At 47.2% G+C, this 19,404-nt stretch overlaps 1 protein-coding gene across 1 annotated transcript in view; it reads left to right on the top strand.

Moving 5' to 3' along the window:
• Positions 1 to 17,571, top strand: part of LOC103177033 (probable E3 ubiquitin-protein ligase MID2) — a 94,227-nt gene extending 76,656 nt beyond the window's left edge. The window contains exons 6-10 of the mRNA XM_042340809.1: positions 969 to 1,096; positions 1,437 to 1,580; positions 9,525 to 9,686; positions 15,432 to 15,639; positions 17,106 to 17,571. Of these exons, the coding sequence (XP_042196743.1) occupies positions 969 to 1,096; positions 1,437 to 1,580; positions 9,525 to 9,686; positions 15,432 to 15,639; positions 17,106 to 17,511 (1,048 nt within the window). The 3' untranslated portion in view covers positions 17,512 to 17,571. The remainder of the gene's footprint in view (positions 1 to 968; positions 1,097 to 1,436; positions 1,581 to 9,524; positions 9,687 to 15,431; positions 15,640 to 17,105) is intronic.
• The last annotated feature ends 1,833 nt before the right edge of the window (positions 17,572 to 19,404 follow it).

The raw sequence follows: 19,404 nt of genomic DNA, 5'->3' as shown, positions 1-19,404 counted from the left end.
CACAACCACACACACACACCACATACGCACACACACCCACTCACACACCACACGCACTCACACACCACACACACAGGCTTGGGTATCGCCTGAGTGACTGTTTCTTGCACATGCAGACCATGCCCTGTGTGACACGTTCTGTAGTCACTGTGGAGCATCAGCACCACGTCACATACCCACACGTCACATACCCACACGTCACATACCCACACGTCACATACCCACACGTCACATATTCAGGCGATATCCACACGTCACATATCCACATTCAAGGCTATGTGAGCGTCAGATTTGTGCTCAATAGATAAGGGGCGCAGAGGGGCAGCAGCCAGACAGCTGTGAGGTGCTTTAACATTGTAGCATCTCAAGACCTTTTTGACTGTGCCTTCGGTCAACTTCCCTCCGCCAACTCCTTGCTGTCCACCCCTCACTGATCCTAACCCCCAACTCGGGTGCCAACCCCTCATTGTCCAGCGCCTTGGGCCGTCCTCCCGACGTGAAAGGTGCTGTATATATGCAACGTGTTGTTGATGCCCGTCAGCACTGAGTATCACAGCACTGAAACCAAACCCAGCCCCCATCACGCTCCAACTCATAGCCCTCCTGCATTCACATCCAGCACTGCCCTGGGGGGTTGATGTGATGTGATATGATGCGGTGTAGTTGGGAGCACGTGTGTGTGTGTGTGTGTGGAGTGAGGGGGCGGTGGGGTGGGGGGAAGAGGAGAATTCTCATTAAAACGATCACAGGCTCTAATCAGCGGCGATAAACCTAATAAGATTAATGTCAGGAGTGAGCCCCTGAGGTGCAGCTTTACATTGAGGATGTGGGTCACGGCCGCTGGCTGTGGGATATTGCCTTCATTCAATCACTTTACATGGCCCCTCGGTGTGGCCGGTCCTCTCTCTCTCTCTCTCTCTCTCTCTCCTGACGCTGATTGCTCGCGATGTGTTTTTGTCTCGCCGCAGAGTCGCCATGGCAACCGCATCCTCTCAAGTCCTGATCCCAGACATCAACCTGAACGAAGCCTTCGAAAACTTTGCCTTAGATTTCTCCCGAGAGAAGAGACTGCTGGAGGGCCTGGACTACCTGACAGGTACCGACACGCACCGCCCGGCACTGCCTGTGTGTACACACGTCATGTACCTTATACACCACCCGACACTGCCTGTGTGTACTACACACGTTATTTATACACCGCCCGGCACTGCCTGTGCGTACACACGTCATGTATCTTATACACCGCCCGGCACTGCCTGTGCGTACACACGTCATGTACAGTATATATAACACCTGCCGCGTGTCACATACCCACATGCCCGTGTCACACACATTGCTCATGTGACCTGCGGAAACCATCTGGTTACAGTGATGTTGCGTGAGGCTTGACATTGGGCTGCCTATTGACACTGTCCTCCCCCACTTCCCGTTCCCAGCCCCGAACCCTCCAAGTATCCGGGAGGAGCTATGCACAGCTTCCCATGACACGGTCACGGTGCACTGGACCTCAGAGGATGAGTTCAGTGTGGGCTCGTACGAGTTACAGTACACCATCTTCACCGGGCAAGCCAACTTCATCAGTAAGTCACCTTACAGTGTGTGTGTGTGTGTGTGTATGAGAGAGAGAGGGGGTAGTGTGTCTGAGAGAGGGAAAAAGTGTGTTTGTGTGAGAGGGAGAGTGTGAATGAGAGTGTGTGTGAGGGGAAAAGAGTGTGTATGTATGAGAGGGAGAATGTGTGTGTGAGAGTGAGGGTGCATGTGTGTATGTATGATAGGGAGTGTGTGTGAGAGGGAGAGTTTGTGTTTATGAGATGGAGTGTGTATGGTGGGGGGTGGGGGGAAGAGGGAGAGCGTGTACGTGTACAAGTGGAGGCGCTATTCATCCTGCCAATGAAGCATTAAACCAAGATCCCATCTGACGTTAAACCGAGGTCCCATCTGCCTGTCCAGGTGGAGGTTAAAGATCCCATGACACTGCTTGAAAAGAGAAGGGAGTTTCTCCCTCCCGGTGTCCTGGCCAACAGTTGCCCAAATAAAACCAGTCGCCTACTATATGGCTGTTTGTGGGACATTGCTGTGTGTAAATTGCTGCCGTATTCACCTACAAATGCAGTCAGTATACTTTATAGTACGTGATGCAATTCAAGTCCCGACGTGGGGTTTGAACCCACACTTTTCAACTCAAGAGGCAGTGGTGTTACCAACTGAGCCACTGACAATACAGCGTTCCTCCAATGAATTAGCAATCCAGAGTGTGAGACATAGACCAGACATAGACGTGAGAGATGGTTGCTGGACCTTCTTCATCAAAACCTCTTTTACAATCTTCCACTGAACTCAAATGTAGATTTGAATTTCAATTACCAATTATTATAATTGGGTAAATTAAAGGAATGATTAGATAATTAATTGAATATCAGTAAAGGTTGGCAGAATACTAAATAAATTAGCATTTCACAAAACGCTCAGTACAGCATTAACTGAATGAGTCAAAATTTAGGAAAATGATCAATATTGATCAGGTTAATCACCACTGACTCAGCTCCTCATCTCTGGCTGACTCACGGAATTGTTGGAATTACCAGTGACCCATTATAACCCTCTGTCCAATTATACAGATCTAGAACACTGGGGGTCATTGTAAAGGGGGGATATTGTCCTGAAATAAGCTTTGTGTGGGGGCAGGAGCGCTGCCCTTGTTGGAGGCACCATCCTTCAGATGAGATGTTGAACTGAGGTCCCGTTTGCCTGTTCAGGTGGACGTTAAATATCCCATAACATTATTCCAAACCAGAAAGGAGTTTCTCCTGGAATCCTCCCAACAATCCCCCAGATAAAATTGGTCACTCAGTTCATGGCTGATTTAGGACCTTGCTGGGTGCAAATTGGCTGCCATACTGGTCTACAAATACAGTCACTCCACTTTTTAGTATGTCCTATGAAGTACATTGAGACATTTTGGTGTTAGATGGCATATCAAATGTAGGTATTGTCTTAATAAGACAGTGAAGTGGGAGCGCCAACACTGCCCAATGTCACCGTCCATCCAAGCCTACTCTCTCAACGTCTCGATCTCATCGCCAAACAACCCTCAATCCTTTCACTTCCAGGAACTTGTCTGGCTCCTTTCCAAACCTCGTTAACGCTGTGACTAGTGTTTCCATCACCTGCTGTGCTGGTTTGCTCCACTCTCCCATCTCCCTTTTACTGAAAAACAATTGCCACTTGCATTTCCTATTCGCATTTGTTGTCCTTCTTTAATGAATCATTTTCAAGATGCTCACACTCAGGTACAGATCACTTCATGCCCTGGTACCCCCCTGCCTTTCCGACCTGTTCATACCCCACACCTCTTCCCATCCATTTCACTCGGCTGGTTGCAGCCTCCTGCTTGTCCCCCAAACCCTCCCCTCCACCATTGATGGCCGTGCTTTATCCCCGAAATTATGGAACTCTCTCCTTCAGTCCTTGCCTCTTCCTTGCTTGTCTGCAGATCACACCTGAAGACCTTCCCCTTTGACCGTATCAACAGTCATCTGCCTGCCCCCTTCCCCCGGCTCGGCCACTGTTAATCACTGTGAAACACTGCCCCGCTGAAGGGCGCTGGGTAAATGCATATCCCATAACATTGTTGTTGCTTGTGTCAAGTTGTTTTCACATCGGGACATGATGGTGTAGACTGAACTCCAGGGCAGCTCTGCCTTGTGCTCCCTGTGTGATGATTAAAGCTACAGAGAAAAAACGTTAGCTACACACGGAGAAGCTCACTCCATTCCTAGGCACCACTGAGTCAATGTTACAGACTCAATCTCAGGATTCTGCTCAGAGTGTTTATCTCCAGCGCAGGACTGCTGAATGTTTCACTGTCAGAGGTGCCATCCTTCAGATGAGACCGAGCTTCCCATCTGCCTGTTAAGTGGACTGACGGTAAAGATCCCACTGTGCTATTTAGAAAAAGAAGGGAGGTTCTCGTGGTGTCCTGGCCAATCCCCCAGATACATGTTCCGTGTGTGTATATATATATGATTCAGTGTAAGGTAGCTACATTTGCAGACGATACCAAGTTGAATTGAAAAAGAACTCGATGGGGTGTGTACATGGTCTGATAACTAGCAAGAGACGTCTTAATGTGTATAGGATGCAAGAGTAGGAAATACAAGTAATCCATGGCTGGGACAGAACTTGCCAAGGGGGAGGCTGAGAGAGATCTAGGGGCATTAGTTGCCTCGTCGCTCACTGTGTGTCACACTGTGAGGCAGCAATAAACAAGGCAAACAGGATTATATTGCTAAATCAGTTTTGAGATCCCCAGACATCATTCTCTGTCTGTGCAGCGCTCTGGCTGGGCTCCTTCAGTACTGCATACATCTCACAGCAACATAAGCAGTGACAACAAATAACAAAAATTACATTTGTACAATGCTTTTCATGTCAGGAGGACGTCCCAAAGGCACTGGACAATCAATGTTTCGGACCCAAGCTGGGGGTCGGGATCGGGGAGGAGGGGAAAGAGGGTGACTGAAGAGAAGGGTCTTGAGATGGGTCTTGAAGGAGGCAAGGGAGGGGGTGAGGCAGAGGGACTGTGGGATGGAGATCCAGAGGGTGGGGGCAGAGTGGCTGAAGACCCGTCCGCCAATGGTGGGGCGGGCGAGGTGGGGGATGTGAAGCAGGCCCTAAGTAGAGGGAGCGAGCAGGATGGTAGGGGGTTAGGAGGTCGCAGAAGTAGGGGGGAGCAAGACCATGGAGGCTTTGAAGGTGAGGACCAGGATCTTGAACTATATCCTCTGTGTGATGGGAAGCCGGTGGAGTTAGGTGAGGATGGGTGTGATATGATTCCGGAGCCTAGTGCGGGAGAGGACACAGGCTGCAGGGTTCTGGATTATCTGCAGCCTATGGAGAGAGGAATTGGGGAGGCCGACAAGCAAGGAGTTTGCGTAGTTGAGCATGGACGTTATGAATGCGTGTATGAGGGGTTCGGCAGCTTGCTTGCGGTGTGAGACTGGTAGAGCTGGACCATGTTGTGGAGGTGGGGAAAGGCGGAGCAGGTCATGGCGCAGATGTGGGTATAAAGGACATTTGAGGGTCAAACAGGAGGTTCCATATTGGTCTGCGAGATGTAGAGTGCATCCATGATAAGCTAGGGCTCTTCATTCTTCAGAGAAGATGATTCATTGGGGAACTTAGAGGTGTACAACATTTTAAATGGGATTGAAAATGTAAACCCGGATCGATTTTTTAGGATGCACCAAGACAGTAGAACAAGAGGACACGGGTTTAGAGTTGCACTGGGCAATTTTAGGACAGATACAAGGAAGTATTGTTTTATCCAGAGGGTAATTAACCCGATTGGAGCCGTTTACTAGGAAGAGTGTGTGGAGCCAGGTCCCTGGGACTCACTATAGAAAAGATGGTGCTCTGATGGAAGACATTAGTGCGGGAGAGATCACTCGGGTGTGAATGCATATGTTTGCATATGGGTGAGTGATTGTTGTTTGTGTGTGTAAGTGTGTGGGGGTGTCTTTCTGTGGGTGTGGTTGTTGTGCATGTGAATGTGTGTATATGGGGGGTGTTTGTGTGTAAGTGTGTGTGGGTGTCATGTGTGACTTTGTATGTATGTGGGGTGGGGGGTGATTGTGTCTGTAATTGTATGTCTTATGTACGTGGGTGTCTGTGTATGTGAGTGCATGTGGGTGGGGGGTTGTGTTTGTGTGTGTGTGTTTGTAAAGATTTTCAGTGTAAAGGTTTTCAGTGTAAAGACAGATCAGATCGTTCAACCCTGTTCCTGAAACATTAATGCTGTGTGTGCTCCTCCAGTATAACGGTTTATAGTGGGCAATGATGCTTGTGGGGCTGTGGCCAGCCAGAGCATGTTGTAATCAGGTTATAATGAACTGTAAGAGCCAGCGAGCTAATAACAGCAGGCAGAGCGCACGTCAAAGACAGGATTGAAATTGTTAGCGGTGCAATTTTACTCCTTTGTTTCAATGAATATTGTATATCTCAGAGTCACTAGTAAATGATTAATGTTGACAGAAGAGAAGGGGTGATGCTGAGGGCTGGATCCTTACTGTGTTCACCGTCCACTGCCTGCGTCCTGCCAAGCCGGATCCTCAGATCAGCTAATTCCCCCAAACATTTCAAGCTTCCTCAAGCACCCACTCTTCACTCTTCGAGGGCAGAGAGGGAAGGGGAGATGCTCTGTCTATGTGTTGGGAATCCAGCGCCTCTCTTCCTGGAGCCACACTGGCTCAGATGGTGTGTCACTCAATACTTTGCCGTCCCATTCAGTCACCCTCCAGCCAGCAGCCTCCAGCTAGTAAATCATCCAATGTTTGGCGATGAGTCAATATACAGCAACAAGGGAGCCAGCAAAGGAGTGGGGCAGAAGATCAGGGAGATAGAGTGCAGCTAAAGGGAGTTATATATAGGTGAGGGCGAGAGTCTTGAAGCTGATTCATTGGGAGATAGGGAGGCAATGGAGTCTGGTGATGAATTGAATGATTGGGAGTGCAGAGGTTAGTGCGGGTAAGGATGTGGTGACAAAGTTTGGGATTGTGGATGTGGATGGAGGAGATAGGGAGACCAGCAGGGAGCGTGGTAGGAAATTTGACATTCAAAAATTCAAGGGTTTCGGCAGCACTTGTTGAGAGATGGCGGGGAGGGGAGGGGGGGTGGGAAATGTGGCTGAGGTGAAGACACACAGACGTAGTCACCGAGTGTGAGAGCTGTCGGGAGGAGAGAGCTCGACAATGTGAGGGAGCTGGAAAAACATCAGTAGAGATACAGTGAGCATTGAAAAGCTCCTCACACTAACCTCAATTGTTGGTGTTGGAACTTAGCTCAAACTTATAACAATATTGGAAGAGAGCAGGGAATTTCTGCCTGTGTCCTATTCTCCCAATAATAATAATAATAATCCTTGCATTTTATATAGCGCCTTATCATGTCTTCGAGACGTCTCAAAGCGCTTCACAGAATATACTGTGAAGTGAATTGACTGTATATTTCATGGGCAAAACGCGGCAGCCAATTGTGCACAGTAGCGTCCCACAAACAGTCGCGGATTGAGCGACCAGTTTTATAATAATAATAATAATAATCCTTATACTTGATATAGTGCCTTTCGGAGGATATCTCAAAGCCCTTAATGGGATATAATGAAAAGTGGAATGACTGTGTATTTCTAGGCCATTTGTACACAGCAGTGTCCCACAATGGCCATAAAGCGAGCGACCAATTTTAAAATAATAATAATCCTTGTATTTGATATAGTGTCTTATCACATCGTTCAGACGTCTCAAAGCGCTTCATCTGGGGGAATGTTGATCAGGACATAGGGAGAAATTCCCTTCATTTTTCAAGTAGGGCCATGGATCTTTAACGTCCAGCTGAACAGGCACAGACAGGATCTCGGTTTTAACGTCTCATCTGAAGGACGGCACCTCTGACAATGAGGCGCACCCACAGCACTGTACTGGAGCGTCAGCTGAGACTGTGAGCTCAAAGTTCCAACATTGGGCTGGAACTCATAACCTTCTGACTGAGAGGCGAGAGCTCTATCAACTGATCCAGGCTGACAGAACAAAATAAATTGCTTATTCACCTCCTGGTTGTTCGTGGGACATTGCTGCTGAATTTGCCGACAGATCCACAGTGCCTCCACTCCCCAGTAATTACCGTGAAGCACTTTGAGATATTTTGACATGTTGAGTTTGTATAAAATGCAGTTTCCTAGGCAGCGAGTATCATTATTCAGCTCAACTGCTCTCACCAGAGATATAATTCTGAGAAACACACAGAAAAAGACGAGAATATTATTAATAATAATGATCTTTTAGTTGATAAAGTGCCTTTCGTGTCAAAGCATCTCAAAGCATTTCACAGGGAATTTCCCTAAAGTGTAGACACCGTGTATTTTTGTAGGCAAACACGGCTGCTATTTTCCCACAGCCAAGAACTGAATGACCAATTTTGGAGAGTTGTTGGCCAGGATACTGGGAGAAAGAAACTCAATTTTCTCTTCAAATAGTGTCACTGGATTTATTAAAGTCCACCTGAACAGTTAGACGGGACCTTGGTTCAACATCTCATCCAAAGAACATCAGCTCTGACAATATAATAATAAAAATAATAATCCTTGTATTCAATGTAGCGCCTTATCATGTCGTTCAGGCGTCTCAAAGCGCCTTCAGAATATACTTTAAAGTAAATTGACTGTATATTTTGTGGGTGAAATGTGGCAGCCAATTGCGCATAGCAGTGTTCCACAAACAGTTCCACAAACAGTCGTGGATTGAAGTGACCAATTTATTATTATTATATTTTTGGAGGAATTGTAACCCCCGGAAAAGCGATCCACCAATCGGCTAATAACCGGGTTCCTACTTACTGGTGGTAAACAGAGGAGTATGGAGTAAGGAAACTTGCCCGAGGTTTCGCTCCTGCTGGGAATCAAACCCAGGAACTCTCGCTCGCGAGGCGAGTGCTCCAACCACTGAGCTCTTGTGGAGCTCTCCCAGCACTGTGTAAATCAGTATGCAATGGGAGCTCACAGTACTGATGTGAGGCTTGACGCTGATTTCACCAGACACAGGGTGTTGTGTAATGTGACCTGATGTTCTTTTGTTGAAGGAGATATTTACGGCCTCTTAAAAATAAATAACAAAGCTGGCTTACGGAATCCATAATTTACAATTACAGCTATTGATAGCATGACTTGGTGAGGCTGCTGTGTATGTCAGCCTGTCCCCACAGAGCCAGCTCCATCCTCAGCCTCGCTCGTGGTGCTGACTGACCTCAGCCGCCACCACCTGTAACCTCTGGTGTCCCAGCATCGAGAGGCTCACAAAGCTGTAGCTGTCAGCACAACCCAAACCTCACCTCAAACCCAGAGATTTCTATACCGGCTCAGGCGATAGAACACCAGGAGCTCAGGCTCCTCACCTTAAAAAGAGACGAGAACTGCAACGAGAACAAATTGCATTTATTCAGTGACTTTCACGTCAGGAGAATGTGTTAAGGTGCTGGACAATGAAGGGTTTGCACCTGAGCTGGGGGTTGGGATCAGAGAGGGATAGAAGGTGGTGGAGGTGTGAAGATGACTGAAGGCACAGCCAAGGAGGAAGGCATTGAGACATGCTTTGAAAGAGCCAAGGGAGGGGTCAAGGTGGAGGGGCTCCAGGAAAGAGTTCAAGAGGTTGGGGGCAGAAAGGCTGAAGGCCTGAACGTCGATGGCGGGGCAGGCCAGGCGGGGGACATGGAGCAGGCTGATCGGAGGGAGTGGACAGGTTGGTAAACTGTGAGTAGATCACAGAAGTGGGGAGGAGCAAGACTGTGGAGGGCTTTAAAGATGAGGGCAAGGATTTTGAACTGGATCCTCTGGGAGATGGGGAACCATTGAAGCCGGGTGAGGGTGGGGGTGATAGGTTCCCGGAGCTCAGTGTGGGAGAGGACACGAGCTGCGGAGTTCAGAATGACTGAACTGCACTAACTGAACAACTGACTCCCATCCCTTCCTGTCCCAGGTCTGTACAACTCGGTTGATAGTTGGATGATCGTACCTAACATCAAGCAGAACCACTACACAGTACACGGCCTTCAGACAGGGACCAGATACATCTTTATCGTCAAGGCCATCAACCAGGCCGGGAGCCGCAACAGTGAGCCGGCCAGACTGAAGACTAACAGTGAGTACCAAGGATCCATCCCTGTGGTAACATCTCACCTGAGACCACTGACCCATGTTCAAGGGAATTAGAATCATAGTATCCTGGTAATTCCTCTCCGTTACAGTGAGTACCTTCCCCTATCCGGCCCCCAGCACATCTCCCCTGCCCAGCCACACGTCACTCAGAGCTGACACAGGCACTCAGCAAGCAGTCTTCCCCTCTCCCCCCCCTCCCCCTCACGCTAGCAATGGACAATGATCTTATCGTACAATAATCCTTGTATTTAACACAGCGCCTTATCACATCTTCGAGACGTCTCAAAGTGCTTCACAGAATATATTGTAAAGTGAATTGACTGCGTATTTTGTGGGCGAAACGCAGCAACCAATTGCGCACAGCAGCGTCCCACAAACAGTTGTGAATTGAGTAATCAAATTTTGGGATTTTTTTGGAGGGATTATTACTCCCGGAAAGTGATCCCAATCGTCTAACAACCGGGTTCCTATTTACCGCTAAGCAAACAGAGGCGCGTGAAGTAAGTAAACTTGCCCAATATTTCTCCCCACCCGGGAATCAAACCTGGTTCCTCTCAAATAATAAGAACTTGGTCACTTCAATCCACGACTGTTTGTGGGACACTGCTGTGCGCAATTGGCTACCGCGTTTTGCCCACAAAATATACAGTCAATTCACTTTACAGTATATCCTGTGAAGTGCTTTGAGACGTCTCGAAGTCATGATAAGGCGCTATATCAAATACAAGGATTAATATTATTATTTATATTATTAAAGTAGATTGATTTGTAGACGAAACATGACAGCCAATTGCACAAAGCAGTGTCCCACAAACCATCATGGATTGAGTAACCAATTTTTCTGAAGGGATTGTTACCCCCAGAAAAGCGATGCACCAATCGACTAATAACCAGGCTCCTGCTTACTGGTAGATTAAGGAAACTTGCCTAACTAACCACAGAATTCAAACCCGGGTCCTCTCACTTGTGAGCCAAATGTGCTATCCACTACAGTAGGATAGGGTGAGGTGAGGGGAGAAGATTGAGGTGAGGGGATTTATTTTGTAGCCTATTAAAGCCTATTAAACTTTCGGCTCTTCAGCGAGATGCTTGGATTAGGAATTCAATCCCATGGTAATAACTGGGGAGTGAGTCAGCCACTGGCATCTCGGACATCTTCATCTTCCTGTTTAACACTGTCTGCATGTGCGTCTGTCTGTCTGCCACTGGGATTCAAAACAACAGCTCAAACTCTGAGAGGCTGAACCATCCTGCCAGATACATCTCCCAGAGAACACAGGCCGACCAGAGCTGGGGAGCCTGAGGGACTTAATGTGAACCTTGCCCTCAAATAACCTGTTTTATGCAGAGTCTCAGGCTCAAAAATGTTCCAAGGATGAAGTTAACACAGCGAGCTTCAAGCCTCACAAGATATTGTCCCAGAGGAGACCACAGATATGGGGTTGAGAAAGTAAACGCAGAACAGTGCTTTCAGATAAACCAAGTCATCTGAACAAGGGAAAACTGGTTCATCTTTGCAATGGGAAATCATAGGACGACACCAAGAAGCTCAGAGTTTCCCAGAGGATAATTAATGACTGGAACAGGATTAGCACAAAGGGTGGTTAAGGACAGAATGCTGCATTTATTTAAGGAACAGCTTGATGCTGTGAGGACCGAAGGACCTTCTTCATGCAAAGCTCTTTCATGATTGTGGTTGACAGCTGTCTGATACCCACCAGCCCGCTGCTGGCATCTCCACAGGCTTGTTCACTGAGAATCCTTTAGAAATCCACCACTACCTCATTTCTTGGTACAATTGTTTTCTTCATCACTGTCTTTGTGGAGAACAAGGCACAAGGCTGGTGTCTTCTGTCCAGAAATAACAACAAAATTACATTTATATAGTGTCTTTCACGTCAGGTGGATGTCCCAAATAAGGGAGTATTCTTCATTCAGAGCAAGAGACCAACAGAGAGAGTGATGTAGAGAAAGACAAAGAGAAGCAAGAGAGTGAGGCAGGGAGAGAGAGAGTCACTGAGAGAGTGAGGGGCAATAGTGAGAGACGAGATAGAGAAGAGTGAGTGAGAGAGGCAAACTGAGAGAGAGAGACAGACACACAGAGATAATAAATAGTAATAACATTTGCATTCGATTTAGCACCTTATCACGTCAGAAATGTCTCAAAGCACTTCGCAGGATTCATTGTAAAGTGTAGTGACTGTGTACAGGCATGGGAATAGTAAGCTCGATAACAACACCATCACCACCTTGCATTTATATGACACCCTCCACATGGAATAGCATCCTGGAGTGATACAGAAAGGGTCACTCTGGAGATCAATTGTCAGATTTACTCTATAACAACAAGTTGATCCAATTCACATAGAACAACATCTTAGAGTGCTTCACAGGGATGGAGATCGATCCCAAGTGAGAGAGAAGGTGCAGGCGACTATAGGTATGATCAGTAGATTTTCAGTTTGGATTAGAGGCAGGTAGATGGGATTAGATGGATGGGTAGAAGGTGGCGAGACGGGTGGGAGGGGGAGTTGAAGAGGCCCTCAGTGGAGCCGAGGTAGTGGTGATATGATTGCGTTCTTTACGATTTTGAAAGGAATAGATAATGTAGACAAATCTACGGAAACATTCCTGCAGCAAGCGAGTAGCAAATGTATGAATCAGGCTCCCTAGGCAGACAGTGGAAGCAGAAAATCTCAATTCTTTCAAGAACAAATGAGATAGATTTCTGATGGGAAATAATATCTCGGGATACAATGGGACATTACATGTCAAGCGACTGCCAGGATAGTGGAAGGCGAACTGAATGGACCTTGGCCTTCTTTCGTCAGCAAATTCTTATGTTCTTATGAGACTGGTCTGGGAGGGTCCTGACATGTCTCACTGTGTGTGGTTGACTTGACAGCCTCAGTTAAAGCTACATTTCCATCTCGTTTTGCTGATCGGAGCCAAACTTCACTTCAAAACTGTAGCACATCACGTGGGAGAGCCATCCCATGGTGTGACAGAGCAACACTCACTCTCCAGCTGATTCCCATCCATCGCTTCTGTTGTAATTGTATTAATTATCGCTCTCGTTATCTAATTTAATTTCTTTCAATGGATCAAACCACACTTCAAAAGCAGAGGTACTCAGCCTTCAGGGAAATTAACTGAAATCTGGTGATTCACAAAGGCAGAGCGTGAAATATTTGCTGTAGATTTATTTGGCGCAGACACACCCCTCGGTTTCCTGGCTCCTTCCCCAAGGAGAGAGGCCGAGATCAGACAGAAATAAAGAAAGGAAAGGAATCAATTCATCTCAGTGGAGCTGTTGCTAACAACCACTCTTGTTTCCATCTTACATTAACACAGGCTGCAACCAGCACCCTCCTTCTCCAGCACATCAACTGCAAAACTGCCAGTGATATTGATCTCCGCCTACACTGACTGATGTTACCAGAGAAGCCTCTTAGAACTTTCTTCCTTTTATGGTTTGCTTTCAGCTCATGTCAGGCCTCCGAGTCTCAGTATGCCTGTGGCTGGCAGCACTCGGCTTGTTACATAGCACTGCCTTTCAGGGCTTATAATGATAATAATCCTTGCATTTGATATAGCGCTTTATCCCATCATTGAGACGTCTCAAAGTGCATCACAGGATACCATGTAAAGTGAAGCGGCCCTGTATTTATTTGTAGGCAAAATGTGGCAGTCAGTTGTGCACAAAAATGTCCCCAAAACAGGCATGAAGTGAGTGACCAGTTTTATTTGGGGGATTGTTGGCCAGGACAGCGGGAGAGAGAAACTCTCTTCTCTTTTCAAATAACGTTGCGGTTAACATTCGCCTGAACAGGCAGACGGGACCTCGTTTAATATTTCATCCGAAGGACGGCACCTCCGATAATGCAAACCACCGCCCCACCCCTCGCCACCAGCACTGCACCGGAGCATCAGCTTAGACAATGTGATTCCAAGTCCCGACGTGGGGCTTTGAACCCATAACCTTCTGACTCAGAGGCGAGAGCGCTACCACTGCGCCAGGCTGACATACGACTGAACCTTACACTGAAATCATTGCACCTCACTCTAGTCCCACTTCACTCATTAACTATCTTAGCCTTTCCTATTCTTCACCTTCCCTTCTCATCGTCATCATCTTTAATCCCAATCTGTAGCTTCACTCCCAGTTGATCTGACCTCAGTCAGTGGGATTGAATTCCACACCGTGACACTAACAGTCCTTGTCTGTAACACACCGCCTGCAACGCTGCCACAACGTCTCAAAGCACTTCACAGAGAATTGTTGTCAAACAGCAAACTTTTGGTCATTCTCACCTGCTCTACCGCCAGTCCTGATGGAAAGCTGCGGAGTGGACACTCTGAACTAAAACAATAATTAATAACTTTCTTTGCCTATGTCTGGAGTCCTGTAGTGTATTGGTTAGAGCACTTGCCTCGCAAGCGAGAAGACCCGGGTTTGATTCCCAGCAGGGAGAAACCTAAGGCAAGTTTCCGCACACGCCTCTGTTTACCTAGCAGCAAGTAGGAACCCGGTTGTTAGTCAATTGGCTTCCGCGACACCCACAAAATATAGTTAATTCACCTTGCAGTATATTCTGTGAAGCGCTTTGAGACATCTCAAAGACGTGATAAGGCGCCAAATCAAATGCAAGGAATATTATTACAGTATTATTATGATACTGCGCTTATAATATTGAAACGTCTCAAAGCGGTTCTGAGTATCCTGTAAAGTGTAGTGACTATGTAGGTGAATGCAGCAGTCAATTTGCACACATTGTTTCTGAACTCCCACAACAGCCATGAGGTGAGTGAGTTACACAGCACAGAAACAGGCCAATTGGCCCAACTAATGCTTACTAGTCTTTATATTTCACTAGACTCAGATCCTGCTCACCCCCTCCCCCCCAGCCCTCTGTTCCTTCCCCCCCCCCCAGCCCTCTGTTCCTTTCCCTGCATGATTCTTCCTCTTAAATGTGTTGATGCTTTTTGCTTGGACCCTAACTTCCTGTGTAAAGATTGTGCTTTTTCAGCTCCTTGGGACATCCTCCCGACCTGAAAGATGATATAGAAATGTAAATTCACCCACAAAATACACAGTCACAAAATTGCACTTTTTATCCCAAAAAAAGCCAGGCTCCACTGCACAGATCCACTTCAAGATCCTCGCACTCGTGTTCAAATCCCTTCACTCTCTGGGGCCTCCCTGCTTCTCCGACCTCCTCACTACCCAATCCACCACCCGGCACCTCTGCTCGACTGGCACCGGCTCATGCTCATCCTGCGCATCCTTCAGTCCACGATTGGAGGTCGCGCTTTCAGCCACTGAAAGTGTGGAACACTCTCCCTCAATCCCTCCGCCTTGCCCCCTCCCTTTATCAAGCCCCCATCCCTGGCTCGGAGTCAGGCTCTGCCACTGTTAAGCGCTCTGAGACGCTGCCCTGTGTGGAGGGCGTTATTAAATGCAAATCGTTGTTGTTATATCGTGTGAAGCAACTTGAAATGTCTCAACCTCATGAGAAGACCAAATGCAAGAATTATTATTATTACTAAATTTGTTGGTGTTATTGTTTTAGATCCGTGAATTTTAACTTGTGTTTCTCTCTCTCCCCCATCCCTCCTTCCCGTGCTCGCTTTCTCTCTCGCTTTCTCTCTCTCTCTCTCTCTCTCTCCCCCCTCTCTTTCTCTCACACTCAACTGCTCTGTCTCTCTCTCTCTTTGTGATACCCAGGTCAGCCGTTTAAGATAGACCCCAGGACGGCCCACAAGAAGCTGAAGTTGTCTAACGATGGGCTGGCGATGGAGCGCGAGGAGAACTCTCTGAAGAAGAGCCACACGCCTGAGCGGTTCAGCAGCCAGGGCAGCTACGGGGCGATGGGCAATGTCTACATCGACAGCGGCTGTCACTACTGGGAGGTCCTGCTGGGCAGCTGTACTTGGTTAGTGAGGAGCCCGGCACATGCACAAGGCACTTAGCAACATAGGACCATACGGGGGAGGCCATTCAACCCCTCAAGCCTGTTCATCCATTCTATTAGATCATGGCTGATCTGTACCTCAACTCCCTTTGCTATACTTTGCTCCATATCCCTCGATACCCTGACCTAACAAGCATCTATCCACCTCAGTCTTGACAATGTGAATGGATCCAGTATCCACAGCCCTTTGGGGGAGAGAGTTCCAGACTGCCTTTTGACTTCACTCCTAAATGACCTTGTGCTAATTTTAAGATGCCCTCCTTGTTCTGGATTCCCCCATCAGAAGAAATAGTTTCACCTGCTACCCTACCGAATCCTTTTATTATTTAAAAAAAACGTTAGTTAGAATACCCCCCAACCGTCTAAACTCAATTACAATTTAATTCTGGATCTCTCTTCCCCCAAAAGACTGTGGTTTATGGCTGGACCCATTCATGTTTTGAAGACTGAGGTGGATAGCTGTTTGTTAGGTCAGAGTGTGAGGGATATTGAGCAAAGGTAATTGGAGTTGAGGTACAGATCAGCATTCTGATGGTAGAGCAGACTCAAGGGGCTGAATGACCTCCTCTTGTTCCTATGTTCCTAAACTGCAATCTTTGCATTTGATAAAGCACCTAGAAGCCCCAAAGCTCTTTACAGACTGTGTATTCATAGTATCATCTCATGGAAAGCCTTGACCAGTGGAGTCCTATAGCTCAGTGGTTAGAGCACTCCCTTGCAAGTGAGAGACCTGGGTTCGATTCTTCCGGCAGGGCGAAATGTTGGGCAAGTTTCCTTACTCCACACACCTAATAATAATCCATCAAGAAAAAACAAAAAACAATAAAATGGGCACTTCAATCCACAACTGTTTGTGGCACGCTGCTGTGTGCAATTGGCTGCCGCGTTTTGCCCACAAATACACAGTCAATTCACTTTACAATGTATTCTGTGAGCGCTTTGAGACGTCGAGTAGACGTGAAAAGCGCTATATCAAATGCAAGGATTATTATTATTAATATTATTAATATTATTGACCAATTCTATGTGGGGGTTGTTGGGTGGAATATCAGAAGAATCATAGAATGTTACAGCAAAAAAGGAGGCCATTCGGCCCATCGTGTCTGCACCAGCTCTTTGGGAGAGCTACAGTCCCACTCCCCCGCTCTATCCTCTTATCCACTCTTTTTCCTTTCAAGTACCTGTCTTAATTCCCTTTTGAAAGTTATTATGGACTCTGCCCCCATCAGCCTCTCAGGCCATGTATTCCAGACAGTAATATCTCTTTGTGTGAAAACATTTCTCCTCGTCTCTCCTCTGGTTCTTTTGCCAATTATCTTAAATCTGGGTCCCCCGGTGATTGACTATTATTCTTTACTGTGACGTTCGCTATATTTATATTGATCAGATTGACTATTACTCTGCCTCTCTCCCCTCGTCCTCTGCAGGTACGCAGTGGGCGTGGCCTACAAGTCGGCCCCGAAGAACGAGTGGAATGGGAAGAACTCCTCGTCCTGGGTTTTTTCTCGCTGTAACAACAGCTTCAGCGTGCGGCACAACAGCAAGGAGCTGGGGGTGGAGGCCAGCCTGCAGCTGCGGAGGTTGGGGGTGCTGCTGGACTACGACACCAATTCCCTGGGTTTCTACGACGCCATGAATGCCCAGCACCTGCACACCTTCAACATCTCCTTCGTGCTGCCCGTCTCGCCCACCTTCACCATCTGGAACCGCTCCCTCATCATCCTCTCGGGGCTGCCAGTCCCCGACCCCCTGGACTGCACCGAACAGCAGGACTGCATCTGCCGGCCCCAGGGGGAGTCGCCCTACGTCTCGGGGCTAAAACTCAACCAGTAGCACCCGGACTGAAGCCGACCTGGATCTTTAGCAAATCTCTGCTTCCCCCCCACCCTCCCCCCCTGCACCCCCACCCTCAAACCATCCATTATCCCAGACAGGACGTGTTCTCCCCCGAACTGACACAAGGTCCTGCCTTACGCAGAGTGACTACTGTCGTGTTGAATTTATAAATTATTTATGATCGATATCTTCACAGAATTACCCTCGGAAATTTATTGTATTCTAAATGCACTTTGAAGACTCGCTTCTTGGTGATGGGAAGAGACTTCCCAACGGATGTTAGAGTCGGAGAGAGAACTCCACAGCGGATGTGAAGTGGTGGTTTGCCCGCGTTCCTAGTTGTCCGTTGGGCAGTGTTGGGGAGTCTGGAGCAGGAAGCAGGAGGGAACTTACTGAGAATGGAGCTCTCCTCTGAGAAATTAGGAAGAGATGGCATCTTAGTGAACAATGAGGAGCTTGTACGATGGACAAAGCACAGCAGATAGAAACGGGGAGTGCGGGTAGAGTGGGTGGTGCCTGGAGATGGAGCCCAATGCCACTGAGAATTCAAACCCAATGTACTCCCTAGATTCATTGTATTGTAGTCTTTGTAGGGATGGGCTGTGAACAGAGAGGGGCCCAACCAGGTCTGTACAGGAGCCACACTTGATATATGGAACTTTTAACTGGTGTATGTAATGTTAACACAAAATGGTATAAATATTTAATGACAAAGGTTGGGGGTTTTGTCACTTGTATTGTACGGACTTTTTTCCCTGCAATGATTTTTTTTGTCGGAATATCAATCGTAAAGGGGCGAAATTACGCCGTTTCTTGATAAGAACCTGGGAGGATCTTTCCTTCTTGTCTGGAATTGATGGTTTCCCCTCCCCTAAACCCTGGACCTGCATTCCCTCAGGCAATGCTAAACAAATAATTCCCTCTCCCCGCGAAAAAAAANCATTTGGTCACTCACTCCCAAGGCTGTTTGTGGGGCGCTGCTGTGCGGCTGTGTTTTGCCCACAAAGTACATAGTTAATCCACTTTTCTCCTGACATGAAAGGCGCTATACAAACATAATTGTGTTGCTTGTTGTTTACAGAATATCCTGTGTATTAAGACATCTCGATGATGTGATAAGGCTCTATACTAAATGCAATTATTCGCAGGATCACTGAAGAGGGTCAGATACTCTCCTGATGACAAGTTAATGGTTCAGGCCACAGATGATCAGCCTGACTCAGATAGCAGCTGTTTTCAGTGCAGTGTTGGGGGAACGCTGCATTCTTGCCGTCCTCCAGAACGGACGTTAAACCAAGGTCCCGTCTACTGATCAGGTGGGTTTTATAATAATAATAATAATAATAATAATAATAATAAGCCTTGCATTTGATATAGCGCCTCATCAGATCTTCTCAAGATGTCTCAAAGATTTTCTTTAAAAATCTCATGACACCGTCCAAAAAGAGAAGGGAATTTCTCTCTCCCGGTGTCTTGGCCAACAATCTCCCAGATAAGATTGGCCGTTCACTTCATAATTCACTGTTTGTGGGTGGTTGCTGTGTGCAAATTGGCTGCTGTATTCGCCTACAGATATACTGTCACTCCACAGTAAATCCTGTGAAGTACTTTGAGGCATCCTCCTGACACAAAAGGCATGATATCAAAAGCAAAGCTTATAATTATTGTTATTATGGCAGCAGTTATGGAGAGTGCCTGGGACAAGCTTTGTGTTTGACTTTCTCACTGGTAAAGTGGATTGCCGTTAATTGCCGTGCAGACCTGCAGTTAATTGAAGCACGTAAACCAATCATTAATCACTTTGCTTTCGAGGCCTCACCAGCCACTCCTGCACAATGGGTGTTTAATCTGTGGTTTCAGTCATTTGTTCCCTTCACATTTGCCGCCCAA

This window comes from Callorhinchus milii, unplaced genomic scaffold, assembly GCF_018977255.1.
Source record: "Callorhinchus milii isolate IMCB2004 unplaced genomic scaffold, IMCB_Cmil_1.0 Scaffold15, whole genome shotgun sequence".
Lineage (NCBI taxonomy): Eukaryota > Metazoa > Chordata > Chondrichthyes > Chimaeriformes > Callorhinchidae > Callorhinchus > Callorhinchus milii.
Note: the sequence above shows the minus strand (reverse complement) of the source record. Positions and strands in the feature narration are given on the sequence as shown.